Source organism: Doryrhamphus excisus, linkage group LG7 (assembly GCF_037039965.1).
Source record: "Doryrhamphus excisus strain RoL-2023G ecotype Guam linkage group LG7, RoL_Dexc_Guam_v1.1, whole genome shotgun sequence".
Classification (NCBI taxonomy): Eukaryota; Metazoa; Chordata; class Actinopteri; order Syngnathiformes; family Syngnathidae; genus Doryrhamphus; species Doryrhamphus excisus.
The window spans coordinates 11,518,497-11,543,474 of NC_136363.1; the positions used below are offsets into that span (position 1 = coordinate 11,518,497).

The following is a 24,978-nucleotide window of genomic DNA, read 5'->3' on the forward strand; positions in this document are numbered from 1 at the left end:
GGAAAACACAGAACAGCTGTTGGGAGAGCGAGTCGGCCCAGGCCAATCAGGCGCCCCAGTGGGCGTGATCATGCGGAAGTGAAGGTTTTCTCTATAAGTTTGTTTTCTTTTTCCATCGGTGACATACAAAAATCTAAAAAAAAACCACACACCTAAAAAGGCCTTCAAATGCCCATCCAGATGTTTTTATTTTACAGGTAAACGTTCTATTTTCAACTTCATATTAAAATAAAACTAGAAAAGTGTAAAGTGCCAAAAGTTCTAATTTTGTCATGCTGGAGTAATCATATACTTTAAGCACGCAGAACACACAACTTCTAACTTGACACACTTTCTCTTTGGACCTCCCTTCGCCGCGCTCACTCTGCTAATGGGAGGTGTTCAAAACAGCAGAGCAACCATAGTCCCGCCCCTTCGGCCAATCAGGACAGGTGCTGGGAAACATACGTCACCAAAGCAGCGCGCGATTGGCCGAGATGCTCTCGGCATGGAGGCCAATGGCTGACTGCTGCGGTGAGGTCATGAGAATCTTGTTGCCATCATGGTGGCCAAACAGGAAGAGCCCGGTGAGCAAAGTGGCGCAAAATAGGAGGGATTAAGGCTCCGAACAGTGACCCATATACACTCTGGGCCTCCTTGCTGACAAGGCAGCACATTTGATAGACTTTCTTAATGCACACATGCTTGACAACACGAGGATTAGTTGTGTCGTGATGCTATAGCTAACTCAAACAATTGCAGCACTGCACACACGACTAGTACACACTTGGTCGTGCAGCTAAAACATGTCCGGGCATGTTACGTAAGCGTGCACGAATGAGGCACTGCACGTACATGTGCACACACACACACACACACACATACACAAATACATGTAACAATGTGCGTTTTTGTGGCAGGCGAATACTTTTAGGAAAAAAATGAGTATAAATCAATTTAGCGTTTAGCATCTCACAGTTCACTTTCATTACGTCACCAGCAGCCGTTGCAGTTACTCGTTTTGTCCACCAGAGGACGCCATCTCACCAATGGACAAGGACAAGAACCTGTTGGAAATAGGAACAAGTTATGGTACTTCACCATCACCGCACATTACAGTACAAAAATCTACATATTATTATTCAACCAATTTTTGATAATGATAAATATGTACCAGTGGTTTACTACACAAACACAATTTAATGCAAACATTTGCTTCACTGCGATTTCAACAGCATGCAGAACTACACGAGCGTGTCCATTTTTCAGCAGCGAGCCTCCTGTGAAAGTGAAGGCAGCGTCCCAGCAGGGGCCCCCTAACAATGTGTGATAATTAGCCCTCTGTTTTCTGTCTGGGCGCGACCCCTGACCTCGCCCCTCAGCCAGACAACAGTCTGTCTCCACTGGAGGCCAAACAGGCCGTCAATCAGCCCCCGTCCCCCTGCTGGGGGCCGTGGCTTCAAAAGCAGCGAGAACACCCGGCGACGGCAGCACCAAAAACCAGATATTAATTAACGAGAACGCCTTTAAAATGACAATAGTGAGACGCGGAGCCAATTTAGCATATCTTTGCAGCGATCTAAAACACAAAAACATCAATGATGCATGCGTTTATAGCTGAAGAGCGCTGCTTAGCATAATGGCGACAAAAACAATTTTAAAAATAGTTCAACACATTTGTATATTTATTAATGTTCGCCTGCTAAGCTAGGTTTAATACCGGCTCACGTTATTTCACATGTTTCTGGATCGTTACGTCTATAATGATAACTACTTATAACTTCATGTACTTTTTATTCCACAGTAGGTTAATACTCGTCGATTAACAGCAGCGCTGTTCAAAGCTGCAACACTGCACACTACCAGCAGGGGCCGCCAAAGAAACAGCTCGACGGAAGTGGTTTGCTGTGAAATGGTATTACTCTCTTAGACACCAGCAAATAAACAAAAGCACTAAAAAGTCCTATTTTTGACACACTGATGTATTCACTTATTAAACAATAATATAATTTTACATATTTAACAATGACATACAGGCATACAGTATAGTTCTTGCAGAACAATGCAGTTACACATTAGGTCTTTGAAGCATCGTCCTGCTGGAAGATGTTTGACTTGTGAGACAGCATCCTCTGCTGGATGCATAGTTGCAGCCCTCTTATGGATAACACTATCAAAAAACTTTCTTTTAAGGTTACCATAAAAAGACATGACAAAAAAAAGAAGAAGAAAAAAACCCTTAATCTCAGATCCATTTTATCTCTTGGTTAAAGATCGCGATGTTGCTACGGCAGAGGAACATGGACAAAAGCATGTGTCACGCTGAACATCATGTCATTGTGCTCAAAGCCGCCAAGACGACAGACAAAGGAGGCCCCATCTCTGCCGAAAGATTTCAGTGTACCTCAGCACAAAGTAGGAAGGTCTGCTTGACAGAAGACCACACAAAGCGCCCACTCTCGCATCCAGGTCGCTGCTCCCTGCCAGACAAACATGCACACATCAAACTACACGCTAGTCACATTAGCATGCTAACATTCATAGAGCACAAATAAGATGTTAGTCTCATTGCCACGCTAACATTCATGAAAGACAAAAAACATGCTCGTCATATCGGCCTGCTAACATTCATAGAAAACAAACATGTTAGTCACATTAGCATGCTAACATTCATAGAGCACAAATAAGATGTTAGCCTCATTACCACGCTAACATTCATAAAAGACAACATGCTAGTCATATCAGCCTTCTAACATTCATAGAAAACAAACAACACGCTAGTGACATTAGCATGCTAACATTTATAGAGCACAAATAAGATGTTAGTCCAATTATGACGCTAACATTCATAAAAGACAAATAACATACTATTCATATCAGCCTGCTAACATTCATAGAAAACAAACACGCTAGTCACATTAGCATGCTAACATTCATAGAGCACAAATAAGATGTTAGTCTCATTACCATGCTAATATTCATAAAAGACAAATAACACGCTAGTCATATCAGCCTGCTAACATTCATAGAAAACAAACACGCTAGTCACATTAGCATGCTAACATTTATAGAGCACAAATAAGATGTTAGTCTCATTACCACGCCAACATTCATAAAAGACAAGTAACAAGCTAGTCATATCAGCCTGCTAACATTCATAGAAAACAAATAACATGCTAGTCACATTAGCACGCTAACATTTATAGAACACAAGCAACATGCTAGTCCTATCAGCAACTAACATGGCGAGAACACAGCAAATAAATACAACAAATCCATTTTTACCTTTTTTTAATGAACCCTGATTATTGTTTTAATTACACGTGAAGATGAACAGAGAAGAGAAACGTCACACGGCTCCGTCCCTGTCAGTCATTTTGACTGACAGCTAAGGAGAAGCCGGCGGAACAAAACAGTAAAACATTACAATGTTATGTTTTTTTTTTTTAAAGTCTTCTTACACAATCCTCCAAATATGAAAAAAAATATATACACACAACGATAATAAAAAAAACAGCAATTTCCTTGTGAGTGTACATCACCAGGGGTAAAAAAAAAGGCTAAAAATAAAAAAAGCTAACAAAAAGAGAAGGTCCACTGATGAGAAAGAGAGTGCAAATTGGAAGCAAAAATAATTCACTCACAGAAAAAAGTAGAAAATAAGCAGGTTAATAATAAAAATTCAACACAATAATCATTACCAGAGTAACAGTAAAAAAAAAAAAGCCAAATTAAATGAGTGAGGACAGGTGAAAAGAGGCGGAGCTTTTTGTGTTGTTTCCTTTCCTTGCTTGCTACTTCGAAATGGATGCAAAACATTAACATCGACTTTCTTTCTTTTATGCCCTGATGATGTCATTTCCTGTGTGTGCTTTTTAGAGCTGACTGGCAGGTGCCTGAGTGTGAGTGTGTGTGTGTGTGGTGGGAGCCAATCAGAGTACGGCGCCACCCAGATGTGGCCGCCATGTTGTTTGTGGTGTTATTTCAAGGGTAACCACAGCGGCGTTTGCTGCAGAAGGCAAGCGGGAGAAGAAGGCGAAGGCGTGGTCATACAATGGCTGCTATATAGAATATATATATATATATTGTTTATATGTACACATCTTCGGCATGAAAAATAGAGTGGGTTTATAGTTGAGTGATTTTGAGTAAAATAGAAACTGACTTGAAAAACAAGAAGGCATTTGTGTGGTGGAGAGGGGGGCGGGGCTTATAAAAGGCACACTTTGACATAATTCAATTGGACTCTTCTTTCTTGTTTTCATCATCAAAAATAATCTCTCTGCCCGGGTGAAGCGTCATCACCCGGTGCCGAAAAGGTCACAAAGAAGCAGGAAATGCCCAAAAATGCAGCGCAGCAACAACACGGGAATGATGAGCACGTCTCCCACGCACCACAGAGTGGGCGTGAGCTCCTGGGTCATATGCTGGCCGTCCCGGGGCCCGGGAAGTCCGAAATGTTCCCTCACTGACGCCAGTGCTCCCCACTCTTCAGTCTGGAAGATGGCCGACACGCAAACAGCCCCCGCCTTGTGAGCGGACCCGAGGCACTTGTGTGGCGTCAGCATCAGTCTGAGACCCTCGCGTCATCTGATGGGGGTCCCGCTGCGTTTGGGGCGTCCGTGTTGAGTTTAGTGTTTTGCTGCTCGTCTTAAGGGTTGAATGGCCGCCGCCAAGAACCCAAACATATCCTTTAAAGGAGTGTGGGGTTATTCCGTCGGGTCAAAGGTCATTCATCTGGCGGGCCTCGTGGTCCGTCGGCTCAGCAGCTGGCGTTCTCCAGAGACAGCTGAGCGGTGGCTCGCTGCAGCTCAGAGCTGGCCCGGCGCTGGGTAGGGGGCGGCGGCAGCATCAGGCCAAGTATGACACCCCTCCCTCCCCCGTTCTCCACCGGCCCCTCCCTCTTGCGCTCGTCCGGCTTCTCCCTGCCCTCGGCTCGCACTTTCTTGTCCTCGGCCTCGTCCCTCTCGCCGTCTGCCTCCATCTTCTGGTCCTCGCTCCAGCGCCGCTTGAAGCGGAGTTTGAGCGGGATGCAGCGGGTTCCCCCGGGGCTGACAGGGGCCGGGTGGCCTGGGGCCGGCTCGCTCTTTAGGCTGAGAAGCGGGAACGCTGAGTGGCCGGCGCTGAGAGGCGGGGTGGCCGGAGTCTTGAAGACATCCTCATCGTCGTCGTCGGGGTCAGAGTGGGGTGGGACGGGGGCGGCGGGGCTGCCGGCAGCCCCGTTATTCCTGGAATGATGGTGGAGCTGATGATGGGACACGGCTGTGAAGATGTCATCATCTTCGTTGTTCATCTCGTCTTCCTCGCTGATGTCCGTCACTTCCACCTCCTCCTCTGACTCGATGTCAGATATGGGCTCCACCTGGGGCGGGGGGGGGGACACATAGAACAACACCAGAAAGTTATAGTCACATGCTTCCAACGACATCACCTCCTGTTTGACGTCTTACCTTGATCTTCGGTGCTCCTGCGGCCATCTGCTCAGATGCAGCAAACAAGGAGGGCGTGCCGGCGGCGGAGGAAGAGGATGAAGATGCCAATGAGCTTCCTGATTCCCTCTGCTTGCGACCGAGAGGGGGCGGCTGCAGCTTGAACTTGAAGGGTGACGGGTGCTGGTGCGCTTCCTCTCCAGCCCCTGGCTGCCCGCCTAGTGAATGTGAGAGAGGCAGGTGTGGGGCGTGCAGGTGGTGAGCGGCCGGCTTCTCTGGGGTGGGGCGGTGGGGCTGCGGGATGACAATGTTGGGGTAGTGAAGGAAGGCGCGGGGGCTGAGGTGGTAGTTGTAGACGGACTGGGTGTGGGCCTGCAGGTAGTGCTTCATGTCCTCCGGGTTGAAGGAGAAGTGGGAGCCCAACATGGGGGAGGACAGCGAGGGGGAGGGGGTGTAGGGCAGGTGGGGGGTGGGTGTCATGGAGAGGGCCGGGGACAGAGTCGGGGCCAGCAGCCCGCCGGGGCCCGGCAGAGGGGACACTGGGAACGGAGACAGGGACTCCGGGTGGACCCTGTGGGCAGGTCTAGGGAGTCCTGCTGGGTTGGGGGCGCCGCCGTAGACCCTGAAGAGCGACTCGTGAGGGAGGCGCGGCGGGAGCAGCCCCCTGAACGCCCTCTCCGGTCCCACGCCCCGCTCTTCCGCCCCCACTGCCTCTTCCAGCTCGGAGTTGGTGGACGTCCCATCGCTGCAGTCGCTGACGGAGCCGCGGGCCATGCGGCGCGCCACGCTGCTGAACACGCCTGGGCTGCGCAGCTCCTCGCTGGATGACAGCACATCCGAAGGGGTGGACGGGGGGAAGCGGAAGTGGGTGCCTCCGGTGGGCACAGGCGGGGCGCTCTGTGGGACACCTCGACCTACAGAAAGGGAACTGGATTAGACAAACTGGAATGACAAAAAGGCTCTTTTGTGCTGAGGATGAACACCATCTTCCCAGTGACTCACTGAGTGTGGTTCTAATTTGCTAGAGGAGCAGATAAGACAAGAAAAACAAGGCCTCATGAAGAACAAACCATGTGAGGTTTTGGCCGCGCTATCAAAACTTGACTTGTTTGTGGCTGAGGAGAAGACAAATAAAACCACAACTATCACATCATCACCACGTTCCACGCCAAAGACACAGTCACCCCGAGTGGGACACATGGCTCCCATCAATCCAAAAGTCCCCCCCCTCCAGTAAAGAAAACGGGGTGTAGACATGGCTGGCCGATATCGCTGGTTCCACCCCCCCGCCCCTCTGGGACTGCTTCCAGAGACTGTGGCACTGCAATAAATTGTTGGCAGGCGTGCACGTGCCACAATTAAATACTGGAAAAGTAGCACTGGCTGCCATTACAAACATGGGCTGGGCTCTTTTTTTTCCAGCCAATGTGTGTGTGTGTGCATGATGAGCAGAGTGTGTTCCTGTGCTCGCAACAATCAGCGCAAACTGACGTGGGCATGTGTGTGTGTGTGTGTGTGTGTGTGTGTGTGTGTGTGGAAGCGTCACGTCACAACACGCGTGGGCCACATCACACAAACGCTATAATTAAAGTATCGTGCCGCACTTAAGTCAGCCAGGATCCAACGCTCCATATGGACCCTGTTTATTTACACTGGAACACAACACAGAGACCACTTCAGAATGGGGTGGGGGGGGGGGAGGCGGCAGGTCGTGATGTCACTCACACAAACGGCCACTGCCATGATGAACCAATCCTTAAGAATACGCCATTTTGTGGATTCCCAGCGAGTGGCGTTACGTGCATTAATTCCTCTTTTATAGCAGTTCATTGGTTCCAGACCCGATCGCAAAGTAGGATTCAATATTAATAAAAGGAATACTTCCACGGTTATGGCATAGGAAACCTGTATACGAGCTTCCAAATACACTTGACATTATTAGAGCCCTCTAGGCATGAAGTAACACCCCTATTTTCACCTTCACGCTCCATAATTAACCCTTAGATGCATGAGTGACTGGACCCTACACTCTTACATAAGTGGGTCAAAAATGACCCGTATTAGAATCAATGTGTTTTTAAACCATTTTTGCCATTTTGGTTAGGTATTCCAGATTGACAGTATCTCTGACAATCTGACAATTTTACGAAAACTGTGCTAGTGTTAGCTATTGATAAAGTATGCCCAAAAATACATTTAGTAATGTTAGCCAGCTAGTGTCAGCTAGTTATAAAGTAGGCTAATTTGTTTGTTAACTAATACTAACAGTCATGAAGGACACACACACAATATCATATGAAGATAATACTAACATGTATTAGCACTTGATGTGTAAAATAATCTTCCTGAGGGGTGACACTTCTGATATAGTTTGTGTGGTTAATCAGTTAATTTATTCCTGACAGCCAAAGTTGATAAGAATCAAAGGTTCCTATTGAATTCCATAGAAAATGCACACGGGTCATTTTTGACCCACTTATAGAAGGTTGGGGTAGTAACACAAAAACAAAAAAATCTTAAAATGTATTAAAGGTAAGTAAAAAATTTGAATTGCATTATATCAAAAACATGTATTTTGAGGAATACCTGGAATATGAAATGATAACAATTTTTCATTACGAAGATATTTCAAGAAAACAACCTGACCGGGTCATTTTTGACCCACTTATGGAAGGTTGGGGTAGTAACACAAAAACAAAAGTTTAACTTTAAATGCATTAAAGGTAAGTTAAAAATGTATGCATTATATCAAAAACATGTACTTTGAGGAATACCTGGAATATGAAATAACAATTTTTCATTACGAAGATATTGCAAGAAAACAACCTGACCCGGTCATTTTTGACCCACTTATGCATCTAAGGGTTAAGTGCTACGTTTCATTTGGATGTGTGTGAGACCTCATAATGTCATTCATTTATTTGGAATAAAACCCTAAAGGCCCTTTGCTGTACAGTGTGAGCATGTACCGTACGAGTGTGTGTGCGTACCAGAGCCCATGTCGATGAAGGGGTAGTTGACCAGCACCAGTTTGTTGAAGTTGAACTTGTAGGTGAACCTCTTGCCTTTGGTCTTGTGTAGGATCCTCTTGTTGTAGTAGTACCTGCGGGCACAGAAGCACGCCACAGTGTCATCACGCGACACCCACAGCCTCGACTCCGATGCGCTGTTCCGCCACAGGAACGGACGTGGCGACAACAGGAACATGTGGTCGGACACGTGAAGGAAGCGTGTTAGTCATGAGCAGAAAAAGGTGGAGGAGTGAAGAGCGAGTGCTGACAGCTCATCTCAAAAGATGATAAAATGGCCCCGCGTGAGTCACCCAAAAGGAGCACGCCGACTTTGATTCGACGTCTCTCGCTCTATTGTGAAAGATCCGCTTCATTCTGGGAAGAGTTTATTCACATTTTCCACAAGAAGCGAGAGCGCTGGCTGCATTCATACATCCTCATCCAGGCTTCTTGTCAACATCTACTCAATTCTCTGACAAGACACTTTAGGTAAACAGTCCGACAACATCCATAGAGAAATTATTTTCAGATTAAGTCAGAATTATGAGATTAAATGTCACAATTCATAATTGGATAAAAAAGTCAAAATTAGGAAATGGAGTCATAATTATGAAAAAATGAGTAGATGTTGGCCATTGTTAAGAATTATGAGATTAAATGTCACTTATGAGAAAAGAAAGTCATAATTGGGTAAAAAAAAGTCAAAATTAGGAAATGGAGTCATAATTATGAAAAAATGAGTAGATGTTGGCCATTGTTAAGAATTATGAGATTAAATGTCACTTATGAGAAAAGAAAGTCATAATTGGATTAAAACAAGTCAAAATTAGGAAATGGAGTCATAATTATGAAAAAAATAGTAGATGTTGGCCATTGTTAAGAATTATGAGAATAAATGTCACTTATGAGAAAAGAAAGTCATAAATGGATAAAAAAGGCAAAATTAGGAAATGGAGTCATAATTATGAAAAAATGAGTAGATGTTGGCCATTGTTAAGAATTATTGTTAAGAGATTAAATGTCACTTATGAGAAAAGAAAGTCATAATTGGATTAAAAAAAGTCAAAATTAGGAAATGGAGTCATAATAATGAAAAAATGAGTAGATGTTGGCCATTGTTAAGAATTATGAGATTAAATGTCACTTATGAGAAAAGAAAATCATAATTGGATAAAAAAAAAAGTCAAAATCAGGAAATGGAGTCATAATTATAAAACAATGAGTAGATGTTGGCCATTGTTATATAATGTAAATTTTTCATTGTATTGTTCGTTATATAAATTTAATTTAATAAACCTACATATTATTTAATATAATATGTAAGTTGGACTAAACGTCACTGCTGTGTTTGAAATATTGTCATTGGGCTATTCAGGGGCGCCCTATGAAGCGCCTGATGGTATCTAAGCGATGAGATTTCAAAATAAAAGGCCAGACGTGGGCGGTGTCAGGCCGGTGTGAGGAGGCAGGATGGACACGCAGCTCTTGGATGGCATTCGAGGATACGACCGTCGCGTACACGCGAAAGAACACACAGCGAGTTCTCTTTGAAGAAACATTTGAACTTCCTTGACATAAACTACAGAGGACCTGGACGGTGTTGTTGGCTCTGCGCGCTGATGTCACGGCCGACTGTGACATTCCCGCTGCGGGCCTCTCACCACACAGCCATAAAGAAAAAGCAGCAAAGGTGACAAATAAAAGGCACAGATGGGCTGGAGGAGGGCTGACATATAACAAGGTGTGAAGTGCATGTGTGTGTTAATGTGTATGTGTATGACAGGACGTTGCATCACGACCACAGCAAACTGGAAGCCACACCAACCTACAACACAGGAGGCGACACGGATGACAAACTGCGTGTGTGTGAGAACAGACTGTCTGCTAAATAAAACCCAACAACAACATCCTGCATGTGAGCCTCTTGAAATCAGCTGTCGACCTTCAGCAACCACCCTCACGTCTGGGGCCGTCCAAAGGGCTTTGGCAGCACTTGGAAATGACAAACCACAAGTCACGCCCCCGCTTCGGGCGCGTGCTCTCTCACCTGAGGGCGCGGCTGAGTTTGTCGTAGTTCATCTGGGGCTTGCACTTCCTGGCACCCCACAAGCGGGCCACCTCATCCGGGTCCTTGATGACGAATTCGCCGTAGTCGCCCTGCCAGGCGATGACGTCGTGGTACTCCTCCTTCCTGAGCAGCTCCAGGATGAAGTGCCACAGCTGGATCTGCCGGGAGCCGGGGCTGGACTCCGGCTTGTAGGCCCACTCGGGGAAGGCAAACCCTGGAGGAGATGAAGGTCATTAGAATGATGTTATAGCGGCCATGTCTAACATCTTTCAACTACTACAGAAATAAAGCTTTTTCTTCAAACAAATACCTTTCTGCTTCACAGTAATCGCGCCTTAAAATATCGGTTAGCTAAGCTATTTTTAATGTTATCGGATTTGTCGATATGAGGTGAAAATAACCTCATATCGGCCTGATAATTATCACGCACCCCGCCTTGTACACCCAAAGTTGAATGGGTGTACAGTCCACGACTCAGCAAAATAAGAGTGTTAATTGCGCACATTTTGCAGCTGCTTACTCAGCAACACAATAGCTGGAACCCAAACCGTCGACAGCTTCATTGCCGGGAAAACGTCGGGCGAACGTCCACACCGGGCGGCTTTCCCACAGGGCCGCGGTCGTAGCACGAGCTTGCCGCTATCGCCATCAAAGACGATGCTAAAACGGGACCTTGGTCGAAGGTGCAGACAAAATATAAGCAACAGCGCGGGGGTGTGCGGGACATGTGCGTCCTAAAGCTGTGGGTGGCAGTAAAAAAAAAAAAAAATTTTAAAGTCAACATGCTGCCGTAGCGCGACACACACACACACACACACACACACACACACACCTCATTAAGACCAGATGTGCTTGGCACTCGGGTCCATGGCTGAGGTTGGGAAACATATGGGCACAATATAACAATACTCAACTCAGCTATGTCTGTCTGTCTCTGTGTCTGTGTGTGTGTGTGTGTGTGTGTGTGAGCACCAAGGTTACAATTAGTTTCCCACACTTCACACAAAGTGTGTCATATCTATACAGCAACATGAGCCATGATACCCTCAGGGCCAACCAACACTTGTTGCATCCTGGGAGTCTTAACATGACACCCCCCCACGGCACGTACACACTAATCAGATGTGTCACACAGGCTTTATTGTGCTGTGAATGTTTTTGGGCCAGCATCGTAAAAGCAAGACATGAAAAGCAGATTAAAAAGAGAAGCGGCACCTGGCAGCAAAGTGGCCCCACAGAGTCAAAGGTATCACCATGTGGCCCCCACATGGCTGTTAAAAATATTACGACTTTTTCCACACGCATAAAGTTGCTTTTCTGGCTCTGCTTGTCATCAGGCCTCTTTATGAATATGTCGGGAAATGCCAATAAGAAGAAGAAGTAGTGATGAGCTCTTTGGGTGTATTTACAGTCATGGGCCCGCTTTGGGCCACACGTCGAAAAACAGCTGACTCGGCACATGCCTCGGCCTGCAGTGCGCTGATTTATGCGGCAGCAAGCAAGCAGCAACAGGACTTTTTCCTCCTTATCGACATCACGGCGCAACAGCAGGTATAAAACGGTGAGTCACAGAGGAAAACGGGGTCGGATGAGGCGGCGACCCGGGACGCTGCCGAGGTCTCTGTCGAGGGATAGCCGTGGTAATTATTCACAGGTAGTACAAGCCTCACACGTGGAGAGAAGCAATATAAATGTTATAAAGGAGGGGTGGGGGAAGATCTGCCAGCAGCTCCCCCAGTGATCAATGTTTGGCTAAATAATGGAAAGTGTGATCCACTTCCCCCCGCAGGGGAGAACTTAACCGGTTCAAGCTGCTACTCCGTCGCCGGCTATGTTGTTGAAGGCGTCCTGCTAGAGTATCAATCCACGCAGCATGGATCCCCCCTTCATCATGCTCATTTTAGGCTTGGATGGAACATTGTTGCCCATCATCCACACTCTTTATGTGAGACAAACGTCTCTCCTTTCTGTCCCTTATAAAGATATACAAATGGCTAAAATGAGGCACAGCTAACAGCTAAAGCTTCCATTACATACGTATTACATATTGTGACCTGCATATTAACATGCAACAGCAACATTGTTATTGTTATTAATATTGGAGCTGCCAATATGCTAATGCTACATCCTCACAGGATGGATAAAAAATAACATAAAAGTCTAGTGGGAGTTTTTTTTTAGGTCTTTATGGTGGAAATAAGTGGATCCCATTAAGTGCATCGTTAGCTCCCTTATGCTAACTGTTTTTCTCTCGTTCAAGCGCACAGAAAAGAAGTGGGTTGGACATTTTTGTAGCTGGGATAGAAATGTGTAGGTGTACCTAATGTTTTGTCCAGTGAGTGGATGAGCATGTGACATCCCATAAAGCCGAGTAGGAGAACAGAGGAGTGATTTTGGACTACAAATAAAGGGTGAGTATGATTCAGCCTGCAGACAATAAGGCTCTTGTCACAACAAAAAATGTCTGTCAATGGGGGTACAATCACCCGTGTGCACGTGGCGTACGTGTGCACGTCCCGTGCAAGCAGCACTGTGGGCGAGCTGCGATCACGCACGCACGGCAGGTTAGCGGGAGAGGTAAGTGGGTTCGTGCGTGGGCGCGCGGGAACACGCGCACAAACAGCACAGGAATAGCGATCACGCCCACGTACGAGCACGCACGCGTCCCCGCTGACTCACGCCGTGTTCGCTTTTGTCGTTGAGCTTCCACAGATTGCGCCTCTTTGCTCGCCATCTCCCTTCCCTTTCATGGCGTCCCGCCCTCGCGCCGCCTCCCCGAGACACAGTCGCCTGGCAACGCAAGCTTTCAGCTCTAAAAATAAGTGGCTGAGTCACGGCAAAATGTGATTCAATTACAGCAAAACTTGCTACAGGAGTTTGGGGGTTTCGGTGGAGCGCCAGCGGAATGGGCGCACATCTGGCCTGCGAGACCCTGCTGAGGAGATGTGGATGGATTCATGTTCATAACCTCTCCCTGTTTAGCATTACAGATGGTGCATGTTTTATTCCGACACATCACAATCATTGAGTCTGTGGAAGCCAACCACTGAGTCCTGACTCCTCGTTTTCACCTGGACCAGGTCACCGTTTCCACTACACGAGTTCCTCTGTGCTCACTTCGCCGAGTTCATCTCTGCAAACACGAGCGTCCTCCGCGTCTCTCCTCTCTCAGCAACAAGTTTCCTTCACACGCAGTGACACCCACCCCCCCTCTGTCCATCCACCTCTCCCTTCCTCCTATTCTTTGCAGCATCTATATTTAGATGCTGCAAAGGTCGTCTGTGACTCAGGGGCACGGCGACGATGCAGAGAGGCGAGCAGGCCGGGGCTAAATGCACAACGGTTGGCTGCCTTCCAGATGGAGGTTATCTGGACGGGATCAGCCTATGCAGAAAGGCAGGAAGCGTAATAGAGGGAATCTCCATTGCAAGTGTCGGCATGGGTGTAAAGTCAAGACAAAAACAGAGACAAAAACACAACTTTTTCTTTTAAGTGCATTTTAAAGAGAGACAAAACTTTTATAATATCATATAGAAAAGATAGAGTGTGTAAATTAAGTGTATGTTTTCTTTTCAACAGTAGTTCACTATAGTACAGTAGTTCACTATATCACACAGAAATGGTCTATGTGTGACCTAAGATGCAAAAAAAGGCCAAAACTACAAAAATTGTAAGAGTTGTGCAAACGTATTTGAAGTGAAAACCCATGACCCAGCCCCATGTCTGTTCTCGGCCTGACCCAAAACAGCACCTATGCACACGTGGATCACACTCTGCAGCTTGACTGAGCCCCATCCACCGCTTTCAGTGAGCTCGTAATTACCTTTTCGAGGATGCAGCTCAGCTCTTAGGATGGTCGGCTTAGAGCCGGGGAGGAGTCGGAGAGTCCCAGGAAATGAGGTGGAAGAGGGGAGGAAGATTAGCGGAGAAGAAGGGCGGATGGACAAAGGGAGAGACAGGCCCGCAGAGATGAAAGCTGAAGAAGGCACACGGCAAGAAGCCTCACATGACTCAGGCGCTCGGTTCCAAGAAGCCTGCAGACGGAACCTGCTGATCAGGTGGACTGGGGTGTGATGACCCAGACCATGAAAGTGTGTTGTTTACGGCCTAAACTTGCAGTTCCGGTAAAATTGCTGCAGATTTATGCTGTTTTCTTGTCAAGTAATATTTTTAGAAAGTGCTTTGTTTGCCGTCATTTTAAGTGTGAAGTATTTGTGCAGGGACAGAAACACGCAGACGTTCCAGCAAAATGGACTGTGATTAGCCAGGCCTCGCCGTGTGGGTGTCACCGTGTTTACACGGGCTTAGAAAAAGTCAAATTATATGGCTTAGCTTGACAAAACCGGAACATTCCTTGGCCAATAAATCACGCATGTACACTGGGACCACGCCAGTACCCAAACAGATGCAAGGAAAGCAGCGAGGTTGCCGACGCCACGATCCCTCAAACGACCAGATAGGGTTCCCACATTCCCAGAGGGGAGGCGCACGTATATGAATGACCTCCGAATCCTGTCTGAGCAAGTTGTCGTGCTCAGAAAATGACTACCCTGTAAAAACAGCATCTAGTATTCCCTAACGAGGTGCTGGATACCTGGATATCGGTTCTCCGTCATGAAGACCCCAAAAGCCCCAAGGGATGGGCGTCGTTTACATGTTACATGCGTGTATCACTACAATACACTATCACACTACACTGTGCTTCACGTTTCCCATCTAATTGTAGTTGACTATAGACACATTTTTTAGTCAAAAACATCCATGCATCATTTTCTATGCCACTTATCCTCACTTGGGTCGTGGGTATCCTGGAGCCTATCCCAGCTGACTTTGGGCCCGGGACGGGGTACACCCTGGACTGGTCACCAGCCAATTGCAAAAAATATGCATATTTACCCAAATTAAAGGGTAAAAAATGGCCAAAAGAAGTAAAATTTAAATATAAGCATTGAGAAAATTAGATGTTAATTTTTTATGAACAAAGCCAACCAACCACATCATCAAAAATTTTGAGTTTGTCCTAAAACCTTTGAGCTATTTCAGCAACTAAAAACTTTTTTTGTCATTTAAAAAAAAATACTTTATCAACTAAATGTGGACTACACTATCACATCGAGAAATGACTAAAATGTGACTACAAATAAAATCGTTTTGGAAACTGGATGCGAAAAAGACAAGGTCCAGTTTGTGTTGGTTAAAGTTGTGGTGGACTTGAAACAGGAAAACTCTGAGATTGTTTTGGGTTTAGGTTAACAAAAAGCTGTAGCCCGTCAGTAAAATCCAGCCCACAGAGGCCAGCTGCAGTCATTTGTAGTGCGGCCGCGCTCGGAGAAATTTAGAACTGGCTCCCGTGTTGTGGTTTTGGTCACCAGACGACTTTCATTTTCCTCCAACACACACACACACCAAGACACACACGTGCGTCCGCAGCCCAGAATAGGCCCTCAGAGCTCCACATCCAGGAGGCTGCACCAGTGACTCACTACTGAACTCCCTGCCAGTCAAAAACTTCAACCACCCTTCCTCTCCCATAATGCCACCTTCCTGTTGCACGCAGACAGCCAGGCTCCCCTGACCCGATACAACAATGCTGGAGGTTTACTTCAGCCACGCAGGGACAAAATAAAAAAAAGGAGTAAAGATCGGTCAAAGATCCGTCAAAAGGTTCTTTCTTCAAACCAGCAAGAACAAAAAAGTCAACCATCGGGAGTGATGGAAGCGAGATTAGGTCTGGATAAGTGTCAGGAATAAATATCCAACTTGTGATCAGCTCCACATGTCCTGTGCTGCTTCTGCTGAGAAGACATTTCTTCCACGTGTCAGCGCTTTCAGCTGACGTGCAACAGCGTTTCAAATTCGATCCGTCACTTACGATATTTGTCACTTCTGACAATTCCACAGTGGAGCGTGGAAAAATGTGGATGGAACTGGAGAGGCAGCAAGTGTTGGTTTTGGTTGCTTGGCATCGATATGACGACAATGTCAAAACATTACAGACAGTGCCGTTCAGTGTGAGCACAATCGAAAACATAAAAGCTCCGACCTATTCGTTGTTTAACCATTCCGTCTGAAAAACAAATGTACGTTTTTTTTATTTTAAAATGCAAAACTTCACATACTACATGTTCTTTCCCTCTCTTTACTACCAAATAGGCTGGATGACAAGAGAGTTCACTCTGTGCATCTGTCTCAACACCTGGGCGCCTCGGTTGTACAGCCGGATGAACCCTCCTGTCGGTCATTTAGTCAACAACCATCTATGTGGTGCAGAAGTGACTTCTAACGCAGGTTAGATTCCCAGCAGTGCATTTGCAGCTTTCTGGTGCTGGTTTTGGTTGCTTGGCATCGATATGACGACAATGTCAAAACATTACAGACAGTGCCGTGCCGTTCAGTGTGAGCACAATTGGAAACATAAAAGCTCCGTCCTATTTGTTGTTTAACTATTCTGTCTGAAAAACAAACGTACATTTTTTTTATTTTAAAATGCAAAAACGTCACGTACTACATGTTCTTTCCTTCTCTTTACTACCAAACAGGCTGGATAACAAGAGGGTTCACTCTGTGCATCTGTCTCAACCCCTGGGCGCCTCGGTTGTACAGCCGGATGAACCCTCCTGTCGGTCATTTAGTCAACAACCATCTGTGTGGTACAGAAGTGGCTTCTAATGCAGGTTAGATTCCCAGCAGTGCATTTGAAGCTTTCTGCTTTCTGGCACAAGTTCCTCTGCATGGCACTTGTGTGTGTCAAACAAGAATATTTGCTTTTCCTTCCAGAGAGGCACTGTGTGGTTCGGGCCCGCCTGTCTTTAATTCCTCACACAGCAAAGAGGCGAGCAAGGGACTTTCTCCCGGGGAGACGTCTGGCCGCGTTACTCAGCCTTTCCTCCTTGGCAGCATCGCCGCCGCCGCCTTAATTCCCCCGTCTACGGCATTAAAGCTGGATCTTCCCGCCACTAGACTGAGCGGCTCATGCTCGGCGTAAAAACATTAAAAAGGCGGAGGAGGCGCAGCGGCGGCGGCGGCGTCACCGCAGGGATGTGGCAGCACTCGCCAGCTAGGTCGGGAATATTAAAAGAGCGTATGCGCGTTAATGCGAGACAGGCGACGCTTTCCCTGCATGTGGGGGGTCCCCGGCCTCAAATGGAGGGTGCAGCCTTCTGACTCAGTCATTGCCCCCACCAAGGAAGTTCTGCATACATGCGTGTATGTTAAAGTAAGCCGCCCTATGGGTGGGGTTGTCACCAGTTCACAAGATTTTAAGTTTACTTTTAGCAAACATATATGAGAACATACTGCAATGTTTTGTACATTCTTCTGCATTCTGTGTGTATGCTAGCAGCCCCGCCTCTGACTGCCAAAAGAGCTCACTCCATTCATGCCATTGTTCTGTGTACTCTATGGTTCATGCCGTAGTCTGATCTTCTTGTTTGGAGGCATGAGATGAGGGAAACAGACACGCATGTAGATGGAAATATTATCAAGTCCATTTTCATTTTATTGTGGGATTCATTCATTCATTATCGTCCCAGGCCAACCTCCCGGGAAAAATGGCCACTTTTCTATCTAGCGAGATCTTGTGACACCCCAGCTATAGTAGGTGCTGCAATTTGGTGCTGATGCAAATTTGCACTGTTCAGCCTTCCAGTTGAAGACTGAAGCATTAGTCTCCTTTGGAAGCCCTTCTCGCTGCGCTCACGTGATGCGGAGCGTTGCAAGAGCTGATAAAGTCAGAGCGCAAAGGTGAAAAAGTGGCCTTTATGGTGCTTTGACAGCACTGACCTGATCAAACCGTGCCAGCTGTTATCACTAACACAATTTACAAGCCACCTTTGAAGCGGCCAACCAGTCGAGTTGGAAGCCGACGAGGCTTTGTGAGTCTTCCCCGGGGTGTGTGACAGGATTGGCGCGATTAATCAAACTGCTGATCAAAAGAGTTAGCAGCTGCACTTTGGCAATAAATCAATCACTTGAAGCCACCCCCCCCCCCCAAACACACACCAGTCACTAATAAATAAATGCGTTCTCCTGCCAGTGTGCAGGAAAGCGCATGTTTGTCGTGTGTAAAGAGTGACATCAAACACACACCTGCAGAGCGCAAAGACAAGTCGGGGCGAAGACGGGAGAGGGAATGGGAGGAGAACAGACAAGAACCATGTCGTCTTGGCTGCGAAGGTCTCAGACAAAACACGGGAAAACCTTCCCATGGTATCCTGAGTGGCTTAGTCAAAACATGACGTCAGCGTCAGGAAATTTGGGACGGTGAGATGAGAGCACCGTGTGATGGGATGATGCTCTACGTTGCTGAAGCAGCTACTCATAATAACAATGCCGCCACCAAGAATACACTACTATACGCGGGCCGCCTTTAGTTAGATGGATTTCGCAAACACTGACAAGGTCGGACCCAAGGACGAACACGGTGCTGAAAGTGAGATTGTTTATCACGTAGGAATTCTTATGCGAATCATTTTACTCATTGAGAGAAAATTCCTAACAGGCTGCAGTTATGTTGAACACGGCCTTGCCACAGTTTGTCATGGTCTGTTTACAAAGCCCATACCCACACATCGGGGTGGAACCGCCATCATTTCCAAAGACTAACGCAGGTAATTGTAAAACGAAAAAAGTACCTTCAAAACAAAATACGATAGCCACGTATACATGGACCCAAATATTCCAATTGCATTCGGTTTATTTGCTCAAATGAAAACCTCATTCCAAAAGAAAAGTGCCCATTAAATATATCATGGGATTCACGGGAGTGAAATATTCCATTCCCCAATCCGATTGAGGTATCTTGGACACGCTCAAACTTAAAGTTTTCAGAGTGCGTTCTTCTTCATCGTGTTTTTCTTCTGTTGTTTATTGGCGGTTGGCAAGCAGCAGAATCTAAACCCTTCTATACTTTATTCACAAGTGCAGTTTTATTCAAAAAGAAAATATATATCTATATAAAACATGTCCTGAGTTTAATTATAAAATATTAGTTACATTGATTTTTATCTTACGTACGTTCTTTCAGCGCATACTCAGATATGACGTAACACGCAGCTCCACGCGTTTTTCAGTTTTAAAAATGGAGGTGAGCAATTGGCATTGGACTGCAGTGGAAAGTTTGATTTTTATCCAAACTAAATTTCAAGACTGGCCGAACAAAAAACTTGTAATACGGTGAAAGAAACAAGTGAAAACTCTGGGAAGCCGGTATCACGTGATGTTGATGTTTACGTTTTACTGCGCATGCCCCATTGACTATTCTGGTTGATTATATCGGCGCATGTAGACAAGAGATTGGAATATTCCTTTCCATGGATACCATTGTTTTCAGAAAGGTCATTCAGAAAGAGAAAAACTCCTCATGTAAACGTGGCTATTGTATTAAACTGGACAAAATAAGAAATCAACTTTTTAAAATAAATATACTACCTGACTTCTGATTTGACTTATTGATCACCTTGACAGCCCTGAAGGCACCCAACTGTGATTACGGTAGAATGAGAATAGTTGCGCCGGCACTTGTAAATCTGATCCATCCCAGTGGGATACGATAACAAGCAGGGCGTTGGAGCATGGAAAACACGCTGATGGTGGTCGTGCCGTGTCGTTACACGGCAAAGCTACCGGCCGAGTGGACTTGAAGAGTGAAAATAAAAGCAAACAGCTGCTGAAGTGTGTGCAGGTCCAGCACTGAGACCACACGGCCTGCAGCCACTTTCTCGTCAGTACGGACTCAATGTTGCTCTGCCATGTTTACTGTGGGATGGTATAGAACAGCAATATTTGCTTTAAGTCGACACAAAGCAGGTGCCCTGCCAGCAAGTGTACACCACGCTCAGGACCCGGGTCTTGGATGGACCGGGCCCAACGCAACAGCCGCAAAACCCAAACTGCTTTTATTTTCTCCTCCTCCATCCATCTCGCTGCCAGCTCCTCCGCTGGGCGGTGGTCTCTGGTGAGAAAGTCAATTGACTTGGAATCCACCTCACTTTTTCCTCGCTGCAGACTTTCCACTCGCACGCCGTTGCCAGCAGATGCCACAGTTGGAACGTTTGAATGCCGCCATTTAGAAGAAAAAAAAACAACACTTTGGATCTCTCTAATTACGAGCGCTGGCAGGCCCGGTCCACTTCAACTATGTGAGGTTCTGGTGTGTGTGGCACAGGATCCCACCTGGAGAGGAGTGGTCCTCTGGCTCGCCGTGTGTCAGAGATCACAGTCATAACAGTGTGTTTCACTTAGGATGACTCCAGTCAAAACACAAGCGCCCGTCTGCTGCCTCTCAGGTGCATTTTCCTGCAGAAACGTCTACAAGAACTCAACCACCCACAATCCTCATGTACCTAACAATGTGGTCGGACGATGTGTTTGAAAAAACAAGCACACAATGGGCCTTTAAAGCCCAACACACACACACACACACACGTACATCACATACATGTCAATCAGCACTCTGAGGCAGCCTGTCGCTCTTTTCCTGAGCGAGAGGCGCTGCTGTTTGTTTGGCCAGCATGTCCCAGCTTGTGTGGGACCTCCCGTCTATTCTCTCGACTCATACACGGGTCACCAGAGCCACTGTATACACACACAACCACACACACTTCCAGGAAAAGAGGCCTGCCGCCGCGCGGAGCTCAGGCATCCAGAGCGGCGTTGACCTGTGCAGCCGCTGCACAAGCCTCCAGAGACATGCTGACGTCACTCGGTGGCAGCCTTTTTTCATGTCCAGACTCGGCTGGGTCGCAAGCAGGAATGTCAAAGTCGGTGTCAGCGAACAGACGCATGATGAGAGGGCAACCACGGGGGGGGAACATACATCCTGTTGCCAAGTATCATTGAATTGCGTATTTATTGATCCAGTAGCCACATTACAGCGCAACGTGACGTCTACATCAGCATAATGTTGGATTATTTTTGGTAGCGGGTAAGAGTGTCTCCAGATCTTGCAAGATAAAAAAAAGTGACAAGATTTCTCATTCAGAAAAAAAGACTTGAGGGCACGAGGCCTCGGATGATAAATGAATGAATCCCAATAAATGGAAGTGAACTGGATAACACTGTAACCTCAATATATCGCGCCTCCAAACAGGCAGGAAGAGAGTTCACTCTGTGCATTGCTTTCAGCACCTTCGTAAGTTTCTTCCATAGAACAACGGCATGAATGGAGGGAGCCCTTTTGTCAGTCATACTGTGGCTTTCTCTCGGGGGGTGGAGGCGGGGCAACTAGCATACAGTGCAGAAGAGTAACATAGTACATAAAGTTAGTAAACTGCAATATATTGCCATATTTATCGTCACCCAAGGCCTGTGCCCACAAGACTGATTTTTTTTATGAACAAGAAATCTTGTCACATTTTAATCTCACAAGATCTTGTGAGACCCCAACAAACAATGCATAAAATAACTTCGCCTCTTTTAACAAGGTGATGAGCCTATCAGCAAACACGGGTGTCTCTGCCCAACAAATTGGCCTCCTCCTCCTCTTTGTGAGAGTTCCTCAACAAATGGTCATCTAAAATGCAATTTGGTCAAACACTTGCGTCGTTGTGAGCATGTTAAACGTCATAGGGGGCCAAAATCCCCAACATATGGCAACACACGCAAACACATAAATACACTGGAGGTCATTAACAGCAGCCCTGCCCTGGCCAGACTTAACGCCCGCTAATTGCTCATGTATGGCCCCTTTCACTCAGCTCGCGCACACACACACACACACAACAAAGCTGACTCTCGGTGACGTCACACATGTTGATACAAGGAGCAACACAAGTGGAAAATTGGCCTTGCCGCGGGCCAGACGGCCGACTTCCTGATAGGAAGCGAGGGCCCGTTCTGACCCATTTATGTATACCCCTCCATGTACACACATGTACAAACACACACAGGAAACACACACAAAAAGCCTGTGTGTGTTATGTGGACAACACAACAGCATTGAAAAATGGACGCTTGTCGTGGTGGCATCGGCCACGGCAAGCCGCGCAAAATAGGCAACAAACAATCTTTCATTACAAGGCACCAAAAATACGTCACCACATGAGACGTGCACTCACACACCACCCAATGGAAACACAAACACCCTTGGCCGAATATGACACAATGTTTTACGTCTATCCTGGGTTGGCCCCTGGTGCACTGAAGTCTAACCTGCGGCACCGCTGTCCACGTAACTGCTACAAAAAGTCAACAGTCGGGGCGTCACGAGATCAAAACATGACAAGATGTCTAAATATATTGCCATGTGCGTGCGTGTCTGGCTTCCTCGCCTGCCGCCTCCAAACGGGCAGAAAAAGGGAGTTCATTCTGTGCATTGCCGTGTTGGTTCTATAGAACGGAGTGAGCCCTTTTGTCAGTCATACGGTCTCTTTGTCTTGATGGGTGGAGACGGGACCGCTAGCATACACACAGTGCAGAAGAGTGTAACGTATGAGGAATTAAATGAGTAAACGGCTTAATATTGCACAGGTAATGTCTCTGCACTTCACCCAACACATCACCCAACAATTACAGTCACGCATAAATTACTGGAAAACGTGCAATTTTTTGCACATTGCTAGTTTTGTTTTCTTGTTCCATAGAACAATGGCATGAATGGGGTGAGCCCTTTTCTCAGTCACAGTCTATTTCAGAGGGTAGAGGCAGGGCTGCAGGCGTACACACAGCGTTAAGCGTTAATATTGTATATTGTCACGTATTTTTAACTGTACTTTTCGTATCGTCTTGTATGAACTGTTTTGTGACACCCCTCGTGGTTGGTTAATAAATTGATTACCACCCCATTTTTAAATGACACCCACCCCGACTGTAAAGTCTAAACACCTTTAGCAGGGATCAAAAGAAATTGAAGATATTTGCTGATAGTCGAGGAGACAAAAAGTTGAGCTGTTGTCCAGTGATGGCGTCTATCAGGGTTCTTATCCCAGCAGGGGTGATCTAATCAGGATTTTCTGGCCTATCATCTCCCGCTCTTGTCCTGTAATAAAGACCGGTGATATGGAATGGGATCTGGCTGCAGGAGAGGAACTTTAAAAATGAAACCATGACTAATTCCTTCAAGCTCCTTTGACGAGCAGGTCAGTGAGACTCCGGCAAACCAAAACCACACTTGGTACACAAGATGAGCCCATAAGTGCTTCCTGGTTTGTCACACTGCAAACAATCCATCAAAGAGGCCACAATATTATTTTAGTTTGTTTACTGGCTGCTGCGGTGAGAAGGTGGTTCTGGTCCAAACATGCATGTGCTCCCTTTGGGGGGGTGGGGGGTTGTGGTGGATTACAACCATTTCTTTTAATTAACTGAATTTGTTCCACTTTCAATAGGCGTGCACTAGTTCCCGGCTATGTGTTATGGTGTGCAAACAAGCAAGTTTAAGCCTGAAATAAGCACAATGGGCTGACCTGGCTCCAACTCCAGGGACTGTCGTTTTTCTACTAAAGCGCCTCGGGCAAGTCAAAGTTCATGCAAATAAAAAAGTAGTATGAATTCTGCCTCTCCGGTTCCCACAACAGTCACAACTCCCCCGTTGGGGGTAGATAAACACCAGGGGATGTTCACATGGAGCCACTCGGGCGCCATGGTTTGGTGCCACTTTCCCTGAAGTTGGAGCGAGTTAGCGTGCTAAGTCGCTAGCCGCCGAGAGCTAAGCGCTGTTGTTGGTGGTGCCCATCTTCTCTATAAGTCGTCTCAACGTATTAAAAGAGCTCGTAAAGTTTAAAGGGGTCATAAACTCACCGGTGTCCGCCGGGGTCTTCATCGTGGCGGTCGGGGACTTTCTTGGCTCACTTTCGCCGTCGAGTGCTAACTTTGGAGTTGGCTAACGTGTTAGCTTGTTAGCACACTCGGTGCTTCCCGTGTTTGAAAAGAAGTAGTTTTCTTCTTCTTCTCTTTTCGGGTCCTCCTCCGATCACTTTTTGTCAGTCTGCTTGCAAAACAAAAAAAACTTGCTCAGACTTGCTTAAAGTTTGTTTTCCGCAGGGTTTGTTTTCCCCCGGTGCGCAAAAGTTGCTCCGCGACTCCGCGGGGGGAATCCAAGCAGCCCGGCTGGGAATGGCGCAGGCCGAAGTTGGGAAGGGAAGAGTGTGTGCTCGGTGGAGCGAAGGAACGGAGTCTAGAATTTCATCCTGCTGGTTGGAACCATGTCGCATGGTCGAGTTGTGCTCCACATCACTATCATTGTCGTCTTCATCCTCCTCTTCTTCTTCTACTTCGTCTTCTCCGCTTGCGGTGCAAACGTCGGCGCTGCTCGGAGAAACAAAAGTCGCCGAGCCAACTCTCTCTCTTTCTCTGCGCCTCTTTCTCCGGCTCACACTTTTTCTTTTTCCACTCGCCCGCTGGATCTCCCTCCTCTGCCCCCCACCCCTCGCCTCCTCTGCTGTCGGGGTGTCGTGTTTCGCTCTCCCCTCCTGCCACACGGGGCCGCCCACGCTCACCCACGAAGGGAGGGCGCGGGGGAGAAACTCAACGCCCACTTGTTGCTGAAGCGCGT

The 24,978-nt window shown here is 46.8% G+C and overlaps 1 protein-coding gene across 1 annotated transcript; it reads right to left on the reverse strand.

The window, feature by feature from the left end:
* Positions 1–2,995: 2,995 nt before the first annotated feature.
* On the reverse strand, positions 2,996–24,865 carry erf (Ets2 repressor factor). Its single transcript, XM_058047617.2, has 5 exons — positions 24,225–24,865; positions 10,467–10,701; positions 8,399–8,511; positions 5,430–6,322; positions 2,996–5,341 (listed from the first exon to the last, which is right to left on the reverse strand). Exons 1-5 carry the CDS (start codon positions 24,244–24,246, stop codon positions 4,742–4,744), a joined length of 1,863 nt encoding a protein of 620 aa, XP_057903600.2. The 5' UTR covers positions 24,247–24,865; the 3' UTR covers positions 2,996–4,741.
* Positions 24,866–24,978: the final 113 nt, after the last annotated feature.